Below are 23330 nucleotides of genomic sequence, written 5' to 3' on the forward strand. Positions count from 1 at the left end.
TCATCTTCGATTTGCATCTTTTCCTCAAGACGCACAGTATGTCCAGCAGTGGACAAAAATCAAAAAACTAAAGTCCATGTTTTATAAATTCTTGTATCCCAAAATATTAATAAAGAAACGTAGATTTTAACACGAAAATGATGCCAGAAAATTATTGCAATTTTCGGTGCATTTTCTTAAACATGTGCCATTTACCGAAAATTTGTGGTTTTAGTTTGATTTTTGCAAGTTGTGTACACTACTGTAGTACCTTCCAAACTGCTAAACAATCTTTTTACAATATTAACAATTGGTCCCAATTTTGTATGTTAAATGTTTATCAACTTTGAATTGAGTTTAAAAAAACATACCTCGATGATTTTATGCATATTAATTTAGGGCACATTAAACTTTAATTCAACGCCAATGTTAGCTGCCCGAATTTGCCCGAAACAGAGAAAATGATCAAAATTATTATTGCAATTACTGATACCTGTTCCGAATCAGAATCGGAATTAATCCAATAAAAAATGTTCTTTTATTTATTTACAAGATAAGAAATTGTAAAAATTACATTTATTGTTCTTCGTCACGATTTTTCGCCAATGTTTTTACACACAATCAAATCTCGATCGCAATTATTTCCAACTAGTATATCCTTCGTGAAGCAAAGTGGACGGCAAAGGCCTGAAGAAACTATTTATGCACTTCTATTTATTTTTTATTTATTTTTTTGTTAGAACTTTATAAAACATAGGGTCCACCAGCAGAGATATTATTTGTAATAGAATACTAAACTTGTTTAAAGTCTTGAAACCTGCATCACCGACCCATGACGCGAACAATACAAGAAGTAAAACCGGTAGCAACCTTCTGTCGGTTAGCACTTTGTATCTCGTAAAAGTGTTTCAATTAAGAATAAACTTTACGAGATTCAGACTTCTCCTTCCCCTAACTTCGTTCTGTATCGATTTGCACGATACACAATGTGTTTTGCTATTACTCAGAACCAGCGTAACAAAGAAGTAGTGAACCATTGGTACAAAACTCCGAAACAGAGTAATAATTATTGCTCACAGACTTCACTGTACTTCATTCTTTTATAGAGGTGGTCGAATGGAAAAATAGAGTGTTTCGAAAAAGTAAACGTTGACGTCATCTAAAAAATATTTCCATAAATTGTGAAAAATAACTAAACAAAATTTCATTCATATTGAAGAAAATATTAGGAGTTATGGGTATCATAAATTCATAGATTTTGAATTTCATCTTAATAATAATTCCTCTTCAAATAATAAAGCATTTTGAAAAATTTCTTTCCCCTATTTTCGTAAAATATGAAAAGATCTAATCGATGACAATGTATGATATTACGTTCTTCTAAAAATTTTGCAATTATTTCGTTATTAAGTTTTTGAAGTGTCGTAGTAGCCACACCTTTCGTTATTCTTCGTTTAACAATGTCAAAACACTCCTCAACATTTTTTGATACGCGTTTTTATTTCACTTATACTCGATGCTCTTTATGAGATACTTTGAAGGTACTTAACAGTTACTCGTTCGAATTCTATTTTTCCTGAGAGTCATTCAATACGTTTACTTAAAAATTTTTAATTTCATCTGTCACATGAATTTCAGCGCTTGGCATAATTAGAAAAAAACTTTTCTCGTTGAATTAAGAGGCTAATTACCTTAAATCTTACATTTCGCGTTACTGTTCCTTTATTAAAGTTCTAAATTTTTGTCCGGCAGACAAAAAGTGGAATAATATTATTATTTATAACTTCAATTAAATTATCCCAGTTTCGTAGGCAAGCTATGCACGAGCGATTTAATTCATTTAATAAATAATAATCAAGATAATCGTAAATATGGTAATATATTAATAATTATATCAATAAAAAGATTAATTATAATTTTAAGTTTAATTACATTAATAGGATTTCCTTTTTTATCAGGATTTTATTCAAAACATTTAATTATTGAAATATTTATAAATAAAAAATTAAATTATATTTATTATTTCAATATTATTAACAATTAGATATAAAATTTGAATAATTTTATGATGAATATTTTATAATAATAATTTTATTTCTTTATTATATTTTGAAGAAAATACATTATTAATTTTTGTATAATAATGTTATTAATAATATTTTTTTATTTTAGATATAATATATTTAAATTAATTTATAATATATATTTATTTAATATGTATTTGTTAGATAAAATAATAATTTAAAAATTTTATATTTATGAATTTGGAATAAGATTAGTAACTTTTAATTATAATATATTTAAATTAAAAAATTTATTAAATTTTATTATAACAATATATTCTTCTACATTTATATTTAAATATAGATATAAAAATTTATTTAATATAATTTATAAATATGAAATTTTAATAGAAAAAGGTTGATTTGAAACATTAATTGGTATATATATTTTAAAATTAACATATTTATTATTAAAATTTAATAAATATGTAATAGTGCTACGACTATAACCGTTGCATTATTATCGTACATTCTGTTAACTTTATTGTTTTAATATTTGTGTTCTCCATATAGTTTAATGTAAATTACATTGATTTTATTTTTGTCTTAAGCTCTGTATTTTCGTGCCTGTCACTAACAAATTAGTCTATTTTTTATCTTCCTTTACCTATTGGATAATTTATTGACGAAGACTGAAATAACAAACAAAAAAAAACTTTGAAATGTTATATCTCTGGTCCTCTTTATCGTAGTGTTTTGCAAGGTCTAATTTTGTTTAGTAATAGATAATTAAACATAAATTGTGGCGCTTCATTTGCATAGTTCTTCATAATTTTGGAGACACATACGAAGAATTAAAAAAATGTACACTTTTTAGCTGTTTTTATGTTCCCTTCTGAATTTATGTTTGCAAAACAAAACATTTATGTTTATATATATTGTAAATACCAGCAGTAATACAAAAAAAAGGTCTCAACTATTGCAGTTTAAACAAGATTGGGGATTGGCCTATGAGGGTGTTCGTTGTTCGAGGTCGTAAACTCACATAATTCTTCCGTCGAAGTCTGTTATCGGCGCAGCGGAAGAAAAAGCCATTACTGCACTGAATCAGTGATCAGGTTCAACGAGTTTAGGAAACCTGAAGCCAATATTGTATCCATGAGTTCGCAAAAGAAATCTCGAGATTTAGGTACACATAGTACTTAAAATGAGTGAAAAATCTATACTATTATATAAAGAGAGAGCCGATTTTTATGTTCGCGCAAAACTCAAGACCTATTGAACCGATTTTCCTCAAATTTTGACACGTTATTCCTGCATACTCTAGGACGGACATAGGCTATGTAGCATGTCTCAGAAGCGCGTTATTAACATGTAATTTATATGCAAAGATTTCATGTGTACGACTGTTTGGCAGACCACGTGACCCCAGTATACGACAGTCTACTTGCACGCGCATGCGCATATTCGGCCCGCGCGATACATCGCCCGTAGTAGTACTGCGATGTTACCGCTAGATGGCGAAGCTACTCGAGCGCTTTCTCGCGAGAGAATTGCATTATCGCGGATATATATGTTAGGACGATCATGTGATGATAAATTGTTTTTGCACAAGGTCGGGCGAAGGCAAGACAGGGTATGCTAGTCTTATATAATTTGCTATTAAAAGTTAGCATACCTCGTAATAGTTCGAAACTAACAGAAACGAATACATCACATATTCCAGTATCTGATATTTTCAGTGCAAGTAATAATTATTTCATGAAAGAAATATTTGTTCATAAATATATGTATTGATATAAGTATTTATGGCAATCTTTATCAGAGATAACACAAAAAACATTTATTTAATTTTTTCATATAAAATATAATTCTTTCCAAGATGTACTTTAAACATCTCTAAAAATTTTTATATCAGAAAAACTAGAAGGAGCAGAGGTCCATTATTCGTTGATCGATTCGGATCTGAAGCTAATCAGATCAAGGGACGAGAATATGAAACTTAATGTATAGTAGAAAGATCGAGAGTAATTCCAATGACGTCAGAGATATTCTGACAATACAAAACGATAATTCTTGAAATTTCATTAAATACAATATTGGCTTAAAGTATAATATTTTAACATTTTTGTGTTAAACTACTTACTTTTGTAAGTAACTTAAATTTCCGAATTTTATAGTTAGAGTTATAGAGTCAAGTTATAAAGTTCAGAAATTGATAGTTATTGCCAAATATTTACGAATGTAAAATAATTGAATGAAACTATAAAAAATAGTTAGACTTATTCTTATGTAGTTATAAATTACACTTTCACTAAAAAAAGTAGATAAGTAATACATTAGCATAATACCTGTCCGACTTAAAGTTTGTTTCTTTCGTTCTGAAGTAACAGATTATATTATAATATTACATAATTTTATATTTATGTTTATTTAATTGGTCTCTGCAATGTTTTCAATGTAATTGTTACACAAAAATGTAGCAAAATAAACTTGAAGTGTATTCCTTATTCGATATATATTATTTTCTTAGACAACTTATATTGAAAAACAAAAAGTTTTTGGATTATATAGGAATATATAATTCAATATTATTCCAGATAATATTATTAAACACTGTAACAAAATGTCTATTCTACAGGGTGTTCGGCCACCCCTGAGAAAAATTTTAATGGGAGATTCTAGAGGCCAAAATAAGACAAAAATCAAGAATACTAATTTCGCAACTCTCTTTTACTAATCGATGCCACAGATTTACATCGATCTCTTCTAATAATTATTTACAAAATCTCATGTTTCCTGCAGTATGGTATTTTAAATGGCTGCCACCATTGGGGCCGTTGTATTTATCCGAGAAAAAACAAGTTAAAAATTATATTAATCTTTATATCGTCTGAAATAAAATGAAGTCAAGAAAAATTTCGTTGACAAAATGGCAGTCGTATAAAGTTAAAAGTTATAAAATTGTTAGAACATAATTTTGATTCACACGATAAAGGAACAACGTTTTTTTAGATATCATAGCAGCCATTCGAAAGAATAGACCACAGAAAATGTTAAGAATTCAAATGGAATCTTAATATGACGGAGTTTTCGATTCAGGGTTTTGATGATTTATACATATGCAGCAAGCAGTCACTTTATAATCATTATTAGTAAAGAACCTTCAAACTCCTTGTTGCATAACTGTATAATAATTCTTTATTTTAAATATTCTCTAAAATTCATTCTCTAAAAGTATAATACATGTCCTCGAAAATATTACAAAAATAAATTTTACAATAACTGATAAAGATTACAAAAAAAGAAATGTCAAAAGGCAAAAACTAAATGAATATTCAAATATTTAATGACATAAACAGTGTGCTATAGATTCACCTATACAGGGTGTTTGGCCACTCCTGGGAAAAATTTTAATGGGAAATTCTAGAGGCCAAAATAAGACGAAAATCATGAATATCAATTTGTTGATGGAGGCTTCGTTAAAAAGTTATTAACGTTTAAAGACCCGCCCGTACTGAATTTTTGTCTAGAAAGTGGCTAGGATTTCGGGGGTATGTCTATTCATCAAAAATTATTGTAATTGACCCCTGCAACTAAAAATAATTTTTTCAGAATGATTTGAAATTTTTTAATGTAATTTTATAATGAACTTTTTAACGAAGTCTCAGTCAAGAAGTTGATATTCTTGATTATCGTCTTATTTTGGTCTCTACAATCTCCCATTAAAATTTTTCTCAGGGGTGACCGAGCACCTGTATTTATTTTAAAAAAGTAATAGTTGTTTCCAAGGTGAAATTATAATGAAATTAGATATATCTTCACCAAATTATACTAACGCTATCATGAAATTAGATGCATTGTCGTAGGATTATATGTATAATACATACCGTGATTGGTTTATTTGACTAAGGAACATTATCTGACAATGGAACGGATAATTACAACGACCTAAATGCTGATTCAATAGATTTACAGTACCTTGCTCACACATCTAATCAAGCCTACCTACATGTTACAATAAATTTTTATATCAGGAAATAATACTATACAATTAAGCTGTTAGTTTATTTTAATAATGTAACTGTTGGGATAGGTTGTTGTAGGAACTACACTTCTTGTGGGGTGACAAATCTTTCTTTATTTTCCGTTGTTCTCGGATAGAGCGCGCAAAACCAAGTGTCGTTCTTCTTCGCTCGTCTCCATGTCGACCCCTCGGTTGCACTGGCAAAATTGTTAAACAACCCTGATTGGTTAACCCCACGCGTTGGGCCTTTCCAATCAGGGCCGTTTATTTTTCCCAAATCACCGCCTATTTCTTACGCCCACGGCGTGCTTGTTTTCGAAACGGCGTGGTGATTGAGGGGGACGACGTTGCGCCCTCACTGCAAGATTTCCTTCGGACAACCCGCGCTGGGCCCACTTGGCGAAACTCCGATGGGTACGCGTTGAGTGTCCTCTGGAAATCCCTAATTTACGACGGTCTCTATTTGCTGTTGAGGGACTTAGGAAAAGAATTTACTAAACGCATTCGATACGCGAGTCTGGAAAATATCTTCCTCAAAAACAGCTTCGACGAACGAGAGTTGTAAATTACGTGGGCCGTTTGCACGAGAGAAAAACTTTCCCATGTGCGCACGACCGGTCGCTACATAACCATTCTTTAGAATAATCAAGTGAAGAATATAACAAATTCTTTGGAAGACTTATTCACTTTCAGAAACTCATTATAAGCAATCCATTGCATATAAAACGCACCCAAAAACTCTGTTTTCCATCAACGGAAATTTTCTATTGCCTTAATTTTATTTGATCCTTAGAATGGAGAATTGTTTCTCAATTATTTATATATTCATAATTTAGTCAATGCTTCGCTATTCTGACAAGTGTTACGAGCGGGAGCGCGAGATCCTGGATTCGGTCGAGGGGCAGTACTCGACCGGTGGTTTTGGGTATGGTTAGGAAAAGAAAGGAGGTCCGGACGAACCAGGGGCCCTATACCCTGGGAGCCGTAGGTGGAGATTACGTGGACGAACCAGGGGCTCTATACCCTGGGAGCTACGGGGTTAGATTTATAGGGGAAATGAATGGTTTCACGGACGAACCAGGGGCTCTATACCCTGGGAGCCGCTAGTAGGAGTGGACGAACCAGGGGCTCTATACCCTGGGAGCCACGTAGGTTTTTAGGATGTTTTAGGATCTTGCTCTCTGTCGTGATGGTACACCTCGAGCGGTAAAGGTGTACCGGGTTCGTGAGATACCCCTAGCCTTACGGTTAATATGGTTCAGGGTTGCTTTGAGTGAATAACACACGTAAGGAATAATAACTTGAATATATATTTTTGACGATGCTCAAGTACAGCTATGGATTTACGAGAAGTTGTACAATTGCTAAATTGCCTCGAAGGCGAAAGATTTGTTATCGGCTTTTACGCGGCGCGTTCGCGGGAGCTCGCACTCGATTACTGGACACTCACTGATAAACCGCTAAGGTAGATAGTCGTAGATAGTTGCTTGAAGGGGATTATAGCCCGATCTTGCCCTGAGTGTCACAGTAACGTCGTGCCAAGAGTTTAGGTAAAACTGAGCTACCCGAGTAAGAAACCGCGGCCCTTATATAGTTGAAAATGCCCAGTACTAAGGCGGGGCATTACCATAAAAGGCAATGAAAATTGGGCCGGGTGTGCACATACGGCATGAGTCAACCCCGTTCAAAGGGTTGCTCGCTAGATGCTCGAGCCAACGCCCAAGTCACCAAACGTTTCAGCCCCATGCATGAATGATATGTAACACAAGAAAAAAAAAATTTCAAATCGTGTGTAGGATTTCGGGGTATGTCTATTCACAAAAAATGCTTGTAACTGACTCCTGTAACTAAATATAATTTTTGTAGTATGATTTGGAATTTTTTAATTTCGTCTAAAAATTTCAATACCTACTCGAATTTTTTCTCGAAAGTGGGTAAAATTTCAGGGGTATGTATATTCACCAAAAATGATTGTAAATGAGCCCCGCAACCAAAAATAATTTTTTAAGAATGATTTGAAATTTTTTAATAACTTTTTAATGATGCCTCAGTCAAGGAATTGATATTCTTGATTTTCGTCTTATTTTGCCCTCTAGAATCTCCCATTAAAATTTTTCCCAGGGGTGAACTGAACAACCTGTATTCATAGATGAAAAACCAAATGCATTCCAGAATCTTGTTGAATACTGCTATTCTGTTGAAAATGAACCAAGATGCCATATTTGTTGTGACGTGGCAATAATTAAATGCGCATGGTGTAAGAAATCTTTATGTTTCAAACATTTTTTCGACGAGTACCACTATTGCCGAAACTACATAGAATAATTGCTATACACACTGTATGTATTTATAACTTATAAGTCGCGCCACCTTTGTCACGATGTCATAGGTGGGCAATAAAAACAATTAATGTAGGATTTAAAAAAGAGAATTGTATTTGGAACAAATGTACAAATGATATAATTATATAAACGAATTTGAAATACACCAAGCACACAATCTTTTTACACAAATTAAAATCACATTAATTGACAACACAAATTAATATCACGTCCGTCTCTTCCAATCACTCGTTTCTCCCTTTCTGTTGTTTCGCTGCCCCTAGTAACCCCTTCTTTTTTTAACAAAACACTTTCAACCCTTTTGCACATAAATTAACATTGAACCAAACTACAGCGTGGCACAAATATTCAACACAAATCTCCTACATTAATCTTTTCATTGTTGTTAAGAAACTTGCTACTGTTATTATTACTTGTAACTTGTTACTGTATAATTTAGTGCAAGCCTACAGTGCTTCATTAAAATCAAAGTTAGAACGTCTATTACCATAGTGGATGTGCGGGCAAGATGTAAATCGTCAAAATTTGCAAAACTGTAACAAGCAATTTTAAAATGTTACATACCAATGGATTTGGAATAAAATGCTCGTCACTTTTTGTCAATATAAAAATTTCAATAAAATGAAAAATTAAGTTAATAAACTTTTTTCGTTATAAACAAATTGTATCTTGTTAAATCTCTTAACATCATGTTATTGTACATAAAAAACCATTAACCTCGCCCATTAACAATTTTTTCGTATGTTTTTCCGTTTTCGAGATAGCCGTTTCTAGCCAAAACTTCAAGGGGTGGTTTCACCCCTTAAACTCGAGTTACCGTAACTAAAAAAAATACGTGTCGATTATTTTTGGCTGCTTTATAAGTGTACAAAGTTTCATGAAAATCGAAGCCGGACCGTTCGCGAAGGTTCATTGTAAGTAATAAGTAGCTGACTTTATAAAATTATTAGGCGCCCCAATGAAAGAATGTCATACATGAATCCCCTGCAATATTCTCAATGAACTTAGCAGAAATTCCTTTTATGATAGTCCTAATTGAGCATAATTATGATATACAAGGTTAATTTCAACGTTCATGGAATTCTTCGGAGTTCATTGTTTCCGTAATCAACCGAATGTTTCATATAATCTCAAATATTGGACGCTCTCGACCGCAGCAGTTTGACAATGCAAGAACCTGCCAATAATAACTATTTCTTGCTAATCTAATAAACGTTAGTTAGAGTTCATTATCACAATTTAAGCAGTATCGTATCAATTCACATCCTAGTTATTGCTTTTGAAGCGACGGTAATTCAAATAAATGAAGCTCCGTTCATTAAACGGTCAAATGTTATGAATTATGCTCTTTGCAGTGAATTCGTCGACGCGCGTTTTTCCCATCGAACGCTGAATAATCGAAATACCATTCATTTTTCAAAATTATAGTTCTCCAGAGTAATAGTAATATCATTATAATAATTTATCATCTAATTATCGGTTTTCAAATTGGGTATATTAGCTAGATGATCAATAACGTACGAATATTATTTGCGTGTATTTCGGTTATCGATTTTACATGGCTATAATTGAATTTGTATCGTGTCGTGTTCCAACGAGCTAAATGTAGTCTGGCATTTCGTATTAAAAATTATTTGTTGATCGACTGAAAATTCGGCCAGAAATTAAAAGGGGGGAACTGTTTTTCTTGAGAGAAAGTCAAACGTCGCAAATAATAAACAAATATAACTGGAGGGTTTTATATTAACGAATCGCCTTATAGTCAGGTATTTCTGTATACACAACATTGTATTTGTTCACTAGGACATATACATGATAAAATAGTTCTGGCACATGAGAACATGAATCGAAAATAGGGAATAAAATTTATTCATACGATGTTTTGTTTTTGAGAAAATCGAATTTGAATATATCTAGGACACGCATGTCTATCCATTATTAGTTATTTCTATCTTCCAGGAATAAGAAGTTGAACAACGAGTCTGACTAGTTATACAGTAGTAGAGTTACGTTTTTTTAGTCTGTATTGCAGTAAAGATTTTACACAAACACAAATACAAAACAATAACTAAACGGTCTTACGCACTGTAAATCAAAGAACGATTATTTTGTCCAACTACTGGAATTTTTGTCTCGAAAGTGCGTAGGATATCGGGGTATGTCTATTCACCAAAAATGCTTGTAATTGACCCTTGTAACTAAGTATAATTTTTTTAATATGATTTGAAATTTTTTAATAACTTTTTAACGAAGCCTCAATCAACAAATTGATATTCTTGATTTTCGTCTTATATTGGCCTCTAGAATTTCCCATTAAAATTTTTCCCAGGAGTGGCCAAACACCCTGTATAGGTGAATCTATAGCACACTGTTTATGTCATTAAATATTTGAATATTCATTTAGTTTCTGCCTTAGAATGTAAAGTTTGTAGAGAATGTAGAGGTCATTAGCGCTTCTGGATTTCGGGATGCCAGTGCGACGAAAAAATATATGGAAATATATGGATATCACACAAATCAAAGACAAATCCATTTATTACAAATGTACATCGTCGATTTTTCTTAAAAATTTGTTTCGTGCTCTATAGAAAAATTGTTTAATACTTTTTTGTATATACACATGGGCTCTGCTTCAGAAAAAAATTTCAATAAGATACCATTACTATTGTAGGAGTTATGACCGTTTGAAAATTGGGCCAGTTTTAGGGTGCTTTTCTCACTTTACGGTGCCAAGGAACAACTTCTTCAATATTGTTACAATTTCTACATATCCTCCACTAAAATACGCGTCGTTTACATTTTGAAAAATTAAAATCCTCCAATCCGTTCAGGAGTTATGACATTTTAAAGATTTGCAGGAAATTTCAGGGAAGCATCTTCGGCCTCACATTAGATTTTCGGTAAAGAATTTTTTTCTCGAAACTGTGTAGGACTTTGGGGTATGTCTATTCACAAAAAATGCGTGTAATTGACTCCTGTAACTAAATATAATTTTTGTAGTATGATTTGAAATTTTTTAATTCCGTCTAAAAATTTCAATACCTACTCGAATTTTTTTCTCGAAAGTGGGTAAAATTTCAGGGGTATGTATATTCACCAAAAATAATTGTAATTGAGCCCCGCAACCAAAAATAATTTTTTAAGAATGATTTGAAACTTTTTAATAACTTTTTAATGAAGCCTCAGTCAAGAAATTGATATTCATGATTTTCGTCTTATTTTGGCCTCTAGAATCTCCCATTAAAATTTTTCCCAGGGGTGGCTGAACACCCTGTATAGGTGAATCTATAGCACACTGTTTATGTCATTAAATATTTGAATATTCATTTAGTTTCTGCCTTTTCATATTTCTTTTTTTGTAATTTTTATCAATTATTGTAAAATTCATTTTTGTAATATTTTCGAGGACATGTATTATACTTTTAGAGAATATTTAAAATAAAGAATTATTATACAGTTATGCAACAAGGAGTTTGAAGGTTCTTTACTAATAATGATTATAAAGTGACTGCTTGCTGCAAATGTATAAATCATCAAAACCCTGAATCGAAAACTCCGTCATATTAAGATTCCATTTGAATTCTTAACATTTTCTGTGGTCTATTCTTTCGAATGGCTGCTATGATATCTAAAAAAACGTTGTTCCTTTATCGTGTGAATCAAAATTATGTTCTAACAATTTTATAACTTTTAACTTTATACGACTGCCATTTTGTCAACGAAACTTGACTTCATTTTATTTCAGACGATGTATAGATTAATATAATTTTTAACTTGTTTTTTCTCGGATAAATACAACGACCCCAATGGTGGCAGCCATTTAAAATACCATACTGCAGGAAACATGAGATTTTGTAAATAATTATTAGAAGAGATCGATGTAAATCTGTGGCATCGATTAATAAAAGAGAGTTGCGACATATGCGCGTACATTTTGCGAACACATATCGCTAGGTTAAGATATCGTCATTTAGATAATTAGATTTTACCATGCGTCTTTTCCCGGTTATTACTGTTTTATTTTTGATTTTGTAAAATATAGTTTTTGTTTACTTTAGAGAGTAGTTTATTTGCTTTTTTCTGGATTGAACGCTCTAATTATTAACGATGGAATAAAAAATTAAGCAATGCACATTTCGACGAACGCCACAAATCTCAGATACGTGGCGCACTCTGCTATTCATTTGAAGAGTTGTGGCAGATCACATTATTATTTTAAATATATCAGTTATTTTCGTAATCAACAAATGAACAACCAATATTCTGAGAATAATAATAAGGATAATAGTATAAAAATTGATCTGTGTTATCTGTAAACACGACCAAAAAGACACGCACAGTATCAAGATTATTCATGTATAATTATAATAAATATTTAACATCAAAAATTGATCTAAAAACAAAGGCTCCTAATGAGAATATCCCCTGAAGAGATTATCGTTTATACAAATATAACAGGATCGAGAAAACTGCTAAACTACCCACATTGAGTGTAGCTTCACGTAGCAACGTTGAGAGTATCGAGGCGAATTACGCCTATAATTTCTACGGTCCGAAGACCGCTAAGCTTAATATCCATCCCCTGGCTTCACCAAACTACCAAGAGTGCGATCAACAATTATTGGCCCACTCAAGCTTTTCCATATCATTGAGGATAGGTACTCGTCGACCCATCATGTAACTCCCAGTCACATTTTGTTTGCAGGGATCTTTGCTCTCCGGTCTTGTTTGTTAAATTGGGTCTGATTTGCAACACTGATCTAACTTCGAATTTCAGCACTTATCCTCTACTCAGTTTGCCACTTACTCTTGTACCATCCACAACATAAACCTCCAGCGGCCATAACGTGGAGATGAAGTGAATGGTCTTTAGTCAGAATGAGCCAACAAATTTCGTCAAAGTTGACTGCACTGTGCTCACCATCGAAGTAGTCGTCCGTCTGTTGAAGAACATCAACTAAATCGGGGTTTTCGATCTGTCTAATGACAGGAAGACCCATTCCAACCTTCTACCTACAGTAAGTGTCGCTTTGTACCGCAGGCGTAGCAGAGTACCTAGGTCAGAGACCTATATACCCGAAACAAGCAGATATTCACCCTCTGGCTTCACTAACTGTCAGGGGTTACGGCTGGAATTACTAACCCCCTCAACAATACCACATCATTGGGGTAGACTATTCGACTATCCATCTTAACTCCCAGTCGTTGTTTGCATTATAAGGACTTTTTCTTTTGGGCCAGATGTTAAGTTGAATCTGTAAACAATGTATTGCGACGTAGGATGACGATCGGTCTTGGTGAAACGCGATCGTTTCGGGTCGCTAATTCTCCGTACAAATTAAGGTGCGAAGGGTATGAAGGGATGTGATTTTCGACACAGTAGATTAACAGTTAATTAGTTTAATTGAAACACTGATGCTACAGGTATGTCTGCGTTCGGAGTAGTCTTTACGTGTGGTCTGTTTGCTGGTTGATTGATTGACTGATTGACTGACCGACAGACCGACTGCTTTCGTGATATACGGATAAAGTGGCCTCTAGGCGATCGGGGCCCTGGCTTATACATATACCCCTGGTCCCGATCGTCCTTTGGTCCTTCGAGGATCGAGAATATTCCGCAACACGCGCAGTCGATCGATTTTGCACTCGGCCCAAATCGGTTGCACACGGCACCGTTTCTAATGGGCCTCAACACAATGATCCAACATCGTCTGCCTGTCCAGGATCTCCTACCTACAGTGTCAAACTTACTGGAGAACACATTTCATTAGCAAACAAACTGGAACGCGTACAAAGATTGATATAACTCTGGGGAAAGTGTTGCAAATCGATATGTTAAGAAACTACCTCTCTTCAAATGACTCGTCGGTGAGTAACGGTTTGCGACGGTACGGCTGAGTGATCCATTCGTTTAAAACGGCCGAGTAAAATCTGAAAATGAACTTGCACCAACGTCGGTATAAAAGCAGCAAAAGCATAACCTCGGCGGGGCGGAGAAATGTAAGAAGTGGAAAGCAGGGCGAATGTGGTCGGTGGGGTAGGGGGGAAGGGCGAGGTGGGCGTAAGGCGGAGTATGGCGAAAGTTACTCGCCGGAAAATATACACCGGCGCTTTTAGGAAGTTCGGATTATCGGAAAAGCGGCTTCGAAACGCGAGTTACTGCCAAGGCGGATCCTCGTGAAAACTCAGCCGCGAAGTTGCTTCTCGGGTCGATTCGGCCATTGGAGAGCGGGCGGCCGTGATAGTCGTTTTCCGCGTAAAAGCCTGGCTCTGTAGAAAAGCTATACCCGTCGCTGAGCACATCGTGTGCCCTTGGAAACGCACTTGGCAAGTTTCGAATTTCAGGAGCACCGTCGGTTGGATAGTGGTTCGGATTCTTGTTTTCACATTCTCATTAGCTGTTGATGAAACCTAATGCCGACGTTGGTTTCGCTGATTGATCGCGAAAACGGTGGTCGCCCTTTCAATGGAAGCTTTGTAAATGCACAACTATAAGTCTCCCTAGAAAATTATTTGACTCTTTGGTACTTGAACTAAAAATTCAAAATAGAATGGCTCTAACGGAAGTAAAGTAATTTTTTGTTAAACAGAAAGTTTATTATTTTTGTTATATTCATTTATAACTTGTATACAATATGGAATAGAACATGGAGTACCACGAAATCTGGATATTTAATTAACAACATCTGTCAAAAATTAGATGAAGTGTTTCGCTTAAAACAATAGACTATCATAGTAACAATTGAGCGTTAGTTGTGCATCCAATAGTGATAACGAAACTCATCTTTTCTTCATAATACGAAAATACTTTTCAAAAGCTTCTTATATACTTATATGTCAACCAAGTTACGTTGACAAATATTTTATATGTATAGCTTAGTCGAATTTGTTTTATTCAAACGTTCTATTACTCGTACGCAATACGTTCTCGTGGAATATGTTTCCCTTTATAAAAATATTCTTCTGTCATTTAATCTTTTGTAAACCTCTATGACACTAAATACATACACGTATACATTCTACTATCAATACGGATGACTTGTAGCTTTCAACTAATAGTATGACTTACAAACAGTTTGTTAACAACAATTATTTTGCAATTTTTTACAATAGTATACAGTTTTACAGGTTACAATACTACAGAAGTTTGTGTTTATAGTTTCTCTATATAAAACTCATATTTACTCATATAAACACATATAGAACTTATATAAAAATACACAATATATATAATAACGTTTCTCTGCATATAGTAATTGACAATTTTTAATTGCTATATGCAAATACATTGCAAATATTCGTCAAATTCTGAATTGTATATATTATTATTCAACATTAAGGTCATTTGTTTTAAAAAAAAGAACATAGTTTTCTGTTTGAATAATGCAATTTCTAAATGAATTGAAAATATATATTTTATTTTCTGATTTTTCTTTTTCTATTCATTGGTACATAACTTTCGAAAAATATTTATTTGCTATATGATGAATATACAGGGTGTTCGGCCACCCCTGGAAAAAATTTTAATGGGGGATTCTATAGGCCAAATTAAGACGAAAATCAAGAATACCAATTTGTTGATGGAGGCTTCATTAAAAAGTTATTAACGTTTAAAGTTCCGCTCGTACTGAATTTTTTTCTCGAAAATGCGCAGGATTTCGAAGGTATATTTATTTACTAAAAATGATTGTAATTGACCCGTGCAACTAAAAATAATTTTTTTAGAACGATTTGAAATGTCTTAATTTTGTCAAAAAATTTATCTAATTATTGAATTTGTTAGGATTTAGAGGGTATGTTTATTCACCAAAAATAATTATAATTGACCTCACTAAATAAAAATCTTTTTTCCAGAACGATTTGAAATTTTTTTTCGTCGAAAAATTCAAGCACCCCCTGGCGATGTTTCTTAAAAATTCATTTTTCATTTTTAATAAATTTAGTTGGCTCTGTACAGAAATGTTGTTTAGTACTTTTTATAGGTATCCATGAACTTTAGTTCTATCAAAAATTTCAATGAAATATATTCACTATTGTTGGAGTTATGACTGTTTGAAAATTGGACCATTTTTATGGGGTTTTACTTATTTTACGAAGTCAAACAATAACTTTCCGAATATTTTTGAAATTGCCACATATCCTTCACCAAAATACGCGTTGTTTGCATTTTGAAACATTAAAATCGTCCAATCCGTTCAGGAGTTATGATGTTTCAATGATTCGCAATTTCGGGGAACCATTTCCAGCCTCACATTAGACTTTCGGTGAGGAATTTTTTTCTTGAAAATGCGCAGGATTTCGGGGAGATGTGTAATGACCAAAAATGACTGTAATTAACCCCCACAAACTAAAATAATTTTTCCAGAAAGATTTAAAACTTTTTGAAATTTCAGGGGAATCGGAATGTCAGGGTCAGACATTGTATTTTCGGTAAGGAATTTTTTTCTCGAAAGTGCGTATGCAAAATATTTTTTCCAGAATGATTTAAAACTTTTTAATTCAATTTTTTAAGAATTTTTTAACGAAGCTTCAATCAAGAAAGTGATATTCTTGATTTTCGTCTGATTTTAGCCTCTAGAATCTCCCATTAAAATTTTTCCGAGGAGTGTCCGAATACCCTGTATACATATTGTCATATTTTACTTCAATTACATTTATTAAACTTCAACTTAATTGGAGGTACTTAAGAAACATATTATTTACCTAAGCAAAAGTCCTCTTGATTCAAATTGGTTAAGATAATTTCATAACCTGAGTTACTTTTGCTTTTTGAACAAATTAATATAACAGTGCTCTGATAAATAACGATAATGAGTTATTGTTAAGGGTAGCAGGTTGTTAGGCTGTGGACATTGTCGTAGCAAATCCGCAAAATTAGTAACAGATGTACTATCTTCACAAACAAATTAATGTTGTCGAGTCGTGTGGAAACAATGATTGATATACGAGGTTTTGTTGTGATTGAAAGAATGTTTATTATGATGTGATTGAAAGAATGTTTATTATGATGTGATGTGATGCTATGTAACATTAACAAAGTGAGTGGATTTCAAGCGCGTTAGAGTGCGATGGGGATCATGGAAAATTCCGTGGTAAAAAGTTTTTTGGCTATGTGGGCATAAAACGGAGTTTTATGGCTCTGCCTGGGCCAACACGTAACCCAGCGTTGTAACCATCGCGCTACATCGAACGAATTCCGACGAGTTACCAAAATTATTTAGTTCCGCCTTGAGACGCAGCAGTTATAAATTAAAATATAAATTTGAATGAAAATAAATTTCTAAGCGTTATTGTTCGTAGTGTTAAAAATTGTGAGCAAAAGTTTATGATCAGATTATATTTTTAAAACCACGATGTTGTACAGTTGTGAAACTGTAAAGTCAGTGTTCGAAAATATAGATACAGTGGTGGCCAACTACTTAAGACCGCTGGGTAGTTAAGGAAATAAATTATAAATATATAAAAAAATATTTTTAGTAAAACTTGTACTATTTAACGAAGTAAATACAATGTGAAAAAGTATATTGTTTTCCTGCAATAAATTTTTGAAATTTTGGGATAGCGACTTGTAAAAAAAATAAAATCATAAATTTTGTTTCTATCTCCTCACAGAGTATAAAAATAGAGAGAAACGGGTTTCAAAAATAAAGAAATTTTCAAATTCCATATACCACACATTCCAGTTGTCCGATCAATTTCAGATTGTGTACAGGTTATTTTTTCATCTAGTAGCACAATTCCAAAGTGTGCCCCGAAAAAAGTCATGTATTTATTATACAGTGGCGGCCAGCTACTTAAGATCGCAGGGGAGTTAAGGAAATAAATAATGCTAATATTTTATTCATTGTATTTTTCGTATACTAAACTCATATGAAATATATTTTGAAGTATGTTATACCATAATATCGCAATAATTTTATTTACAATACTATTAGCTACAAATATTTTTAATATTTTCTCAGATTAGGTCGTTATGACAGCGAACAACTACTTAAGACCAAATCAGACTAATACTATAAATACAGGTAAAATTAATGAAACTAGTTAATTGCGGAAAAATAAAACTTAGCAAATAGTTAGTAACGCGTTGCACTCCCTTTTTGTCGTATCACTTCTTCACAACGTCTTGCCATAGACTCAATCAAACGACGACAACGCTCGACTGGAATGTTATTCCACCCTTCTTGAATAACAGCGTACAATTCATTTGAATGTTTGGGCTTTTTATAGTTTACATGTTTCTCCACATCAACCCATAGCATCTCAATAGGATTGAGGTCTGGAGATTGAGAGGGTCATGGTAAAATGTTTACATTTTGCTGACATAAAAATTGTTTAACCCTACGGGCTGTGTGTTTCGGGCCATTGTCAGATTGCAAAATCCAGTTATCTGGTATTTGATTTCTTGTAAATGGGAGCAATACCTCATTTAATATATCAATGTATTTCTATTGATCCATTATTCCTTCAATTCTATGAATTGGGCCAACACCTTGTAACGTAATCGCTCCCCAAACGTTTACTGAACCTCATCCACCTTTCACGGTTGATTTTATGCATTTTGGTGAAAATTCCTCGTTGACACGACGTCGGACATACAATTTGCCATCTGACCCCATTCTATTAAACGTGGACTCATCGGTAAAAACAACTTTTCACCAGTCTGCTATTGTCCAGTTGCGATGATTCTTAGCGAACTGTAAACGATGCTTTCGGTTTCGTTTGGAAATGAGTGGCTTCTTGCGAGCGATGCGACCCATAAGATTAAATTCGTTTAATCTTCTTCGCACTGTTCGGACACTAATTTTCCTGATAATTTCGACACCAGATTCATTGAGAACTTGTTCAGCTGTTTTGTAACGATCCGCTTCAGAGATGCGGTGAAGAATGCGATCTTTTCGTGCTGTTGTATTACAGGGCCTTCTTTTATGCGACACGTTACAAACTGATCCTGCCTTAAATATGAATTGCATTGCCTGTATACACGCCGTTTTGGAAACATTTAATTTTGCAGCAATTACTGAAAATGAGTATCCCCATCTCGCAATAATTTAAATTGAATTCTTAGTTTAGGAGTAATGTTCTTCTCTCGACTCATGATTGTTGACTGATTAGTAATTGTTTGCGATCTTGAATGCAGTGATCCATCGCAACCATGTCAACAGTGATGGTAACTAAGGATCTGATGCAACTATGTAATGTGAAAATAAGCAAAAAATGAAAAACACGAATCGGTCTTAAGTAGTTGTCCGCTGTTATAACGACCTAATCTGAGAAAATATTAAAAATATTTGCAGTTTATTGTGTTGTAAATAAAATTATTGCGATATTATGGTATAACATACTTCAAAATATATTTCATATGAGTTTAGTATACGAAAAATAGAATGAATAAAATATTAGCACTGTTTATTTCCTTAACTAACCAGCGGTCTTAAGTAGCTGGCCGCCACTGTACATGGCTATATGCCTAGAGCCACACGAAATTATAGAAAGTTAAGACTTAAGATATATGTATAAACTGGTATACTCCATCAAAACAATTTGTAAGTAACGTTTCAACGTAGGAAAAAAATTTATTTCACTCGTAATACGAAATATAATTTCCTAATGGATAGGATGTGCCACTGATTTCGAATCGTAGAATTTTCGCCATTAAGCTTCGCCTTGGGAAGATTGAAAAATCAAGAAAAATAGATGGCCATTATCAGCGTTATCAGCACCTCTGTAATGGAGTGCATGAAGCTTACGTGGAAATATGGCTAGAAATATCAGTAACACGACGATAGAACGTATGACCACGATATTTTATGGGATTTCATGACCGCGATATGGTGCTTATAGACTTTTTGCGACACTTTCGATTTATAGGCAACGTCAACCGATATTCCGTAGGGACAGATTGCAATCTGACGTTTGAATGGAATACGAATCGAAAATTGTTAACCGAGCCGCTTTCAGAGCGCTCCGACGGTTTTGAAATTAATTATAACAATTCATTTATGTTTGCTGGAGGACACTACGAAGACAAATTTTAATTAACGCGTATACAATATTCACTGTCCAGTTATGAACTATTCATTGTTTAATTTTCGGTCGGAGTATGATTTTAATACGGAATTGAATTCTAATTAGATACTAATAACAAATATGTTGTAATTATTATTTATAGCAGAATCGAAAAATCTGTTTCTATATATAGAAACACGCACACAGAATGTAATAAATAACTATGTATAATATTATTTACGTTGCAACATAATAAAAATCGTTGAAAATGAGTTACGAGTTATTAAAAAATATTGTCCAGTCGCTCGACCTCGAAAAAATTTGATTTTTCAGGAAACTATGTACGCACTTAAAAATTAATTGAAACTGCAAGCATTTATAGTGAATATACTAAACGAAGAAAGTTATAAATTCATGTCAGCCAATAGAACATTTTTTTTTAAAGGAATCTTGTACAATGACATATAATTCAGTCCGTTTTTGTTAGTTTTGCTTGAAAAAAATTGTGAACATTCGTAAGACATAAATAAATATGTATACAAAATATCCAAATTTCAAGACTTATACTTTTTTGTAAAAAAAATCTCATGAAAACCCAAAAAAATGAAACTCTAGACTAGAATATGTCTTTAAGATCACAATGTTACGATAAAGGAATTATGCTATGAAATCGTGCATCCTCGAACTGCTGTTTGTTTTCATACATAAATTCCTTGTGGAGAAGATTTTACACCAAATTCACAAGTAATACACGAAAGAAATATTTTACAAAGATAGACTATATTATATGCACAGAATAAAAAAACATGAAAATTGTTGATCCTAATGGCCAACTATTAAGAACGACTTTTAGCAACAAATTAGTTATCATTAGTTTTGAACAAAATATCAAACAGAAAAAGTCTATTGTAGATTTCTAGTAAGGAATTAACTATTGCAATTAAAAAATCGTAATTTTCTTAAATATCGATTAATCAACTATGATGGAGCTATGCGTTGTTTCATTTATGCTGAGGGGGCTGATGGTTGAAATAACGACTTCAACTATCTGTCCCACAATTATTAAATGTTTATTCGCGGGTGTGGGTGTGTAGCTATACATAGGTTAATGTTACGACGTCTTTACCAGACTGATACGCAACGCGTCTCGAACTGACTGGGCTTTATAACCACGACTACGTCTTTACCAGACTGAACGTCATTCTTAAAACTCCCTTCAATATACAGGATGTTCAAAAAAACCATTCAATATTTATATGGTATATAGAATACACTGTACTGAGTAAAAAAGCTTTAGTAAACATAGATCGAAAGGTTAACCGTTTTTGAGATATAAACATTTTTGTTTGCTAGTATCATGATTGACTTACAATTAGTTGCTTATTTCAACTTCTTGGTGAATACATTACCTCAGTACTTGGATGATATGCCTTTGGCAGAAAGATTATCGATGTGGTACATGCATGATGGGGCGTCACCTCATTTTGTGCGTAATGTGAGAGATTTAACATTTAAACATGGTGTTCGATTAAAGGTGGATTGGACATGGTGGACCAGTTGCATGGCCTCCTCAATCCCCCGATTTAAACCCTTTGGACTTCTTCTTAAGGGGATATTTAAAAAGCCTAGTGTATTCCTCTCCGATAAATGACTTATTGTTAGAAGGATTACGTAACCGAATCCACCATTCTTGTCAAACAATTCGACAGAAATGTGGAATTTTCGAGAGAGTTCGCAATTCTGTAAAAAGAAGATGCCAAGCGTGTGTAGAAATGGAAGGTGGACACATGGAAAATCTTCTGTAAACATCGAAAATTCAGTAGTAAGTCAATTATAATAATAACAAACAAAAATGTTTTTGACCTTTCGACCTATGTTTAATAAAGCTTTTTTACTCAGTACAATGTATCCTATATACCCTATAAATATTCAATGGTTTTTTTTGAACACCCTGTATACATGACCTTACCCTAATAGTAAAGGAAGAGAAAAAGAGACAGGACAGAAAGATGGAAAAACGATACTGGAAAATACTTAGTGTAGGCCCAGGCGAAACCTTGAAGGAAAAAAGGCACCTCGCGCGGCTCTGGTCGCCAAGTATTTAACAGGACGACCAGGCTCGCACGAGACACTGGAAAAATGGAAAAATAGAAAGCTTAAAAGTTACCTTTGCATTCCATTCCATTCATACCATGGCAAGGGCGTACTGGCTATACAATGACTGCTATAATGCTGGCTCGTGTTCTTCCACGCGGTCCATTACACCATTATAGTTCGAGTCAAGTTAGAATTCCGTATGCAAACTACTTGAGGGGATCCGATATTAGAGGACGAAGTAAAGTAACCTCCTAAAACACTGCGGCATTGTATGGGTAACGATCACGGCCAATGAATGACTACCTGTGTTTCAGGCGTACGTTGATTTGGTGAAAGCCTGGGGCTGGAAGAGCTTTACCATCATCTACGAGAACAACGAAGGGTTGGTGCGGTTACAGGAACTCTTGAAGGCACACGGACCCAGTGAATTCCCTATTACGGTCAGGCAACTCAGCGAGGGCTCCGAGTATCGGTGAGTTTTCTCTACCTCAAAGAGATATACCGTTCGTTCGGGCCAATGATATGTTCTGATCCTAATCAAAGGTTCGCTTAATTAATTGCGTCCTCGGTAGTCACTTGCATATTCCGATAAAAAGTTAGCTGATAAAATTTTACAGGATTTTTCAGTATAATCATATAATCTTTTCATATAGTCTTCCTGGTACAGTTATTTATTCTTCGATTCGAACATCAATTTATTTATAAATGTATAAATTACCGAGAAATAGTTCTTCGATGGATAAAAATAATGTTCGTGCAACAGAGGCATACAATACATCCGATCAGTAAAACTAGTGAAGCAAGTTTCATTTTTTTAATTGTAAATTATTTGCAATAATTATTTTTCATTGATATTATACTTTGATGTCCCAG

General features: G+C 33.5%; 1 protein-coding gene across 1 annotated transcript in view; it reads left to right on the forward strand.

The window, feature by feature from the left end:
* The window catches only part of LOC122399612 (glutamate receptor ionotropic, kainate 2), a 423846-nt gene that overhangs the window by 82943 nt on the left and 317573 nt on the right, over nucleotides 1-23330 (forward strand). Inside the window, exon 2 of the mRNA XM_043400407.1 lies at nucleotides 22772-22929. Coding sequence (XP_043256342.1) covers nucleotides 22772-22929 — 158 coding nt within the window. The remainder of the gene's footprint in view (nucleotides 1-22771; nucleotides 22930-23330) is intronic.

This window comes from Colletes gigas, unplaced genomic scaffold (assembly GCF_013123115.1).
Source record: "Colletes gigas isolate AHSC1104 unplaced genomic scaffold, ASM1312311v1 Colletes_gigas_Sc00014, whole genome shotgun sequence".
NCBI classification, from domain to species: domain Eukaryota; kingdom Metazoa; phylum Arthropoda; class Insecta; order Hymenoptera; family Colletidae; genus Colletes; species Colletes gigas.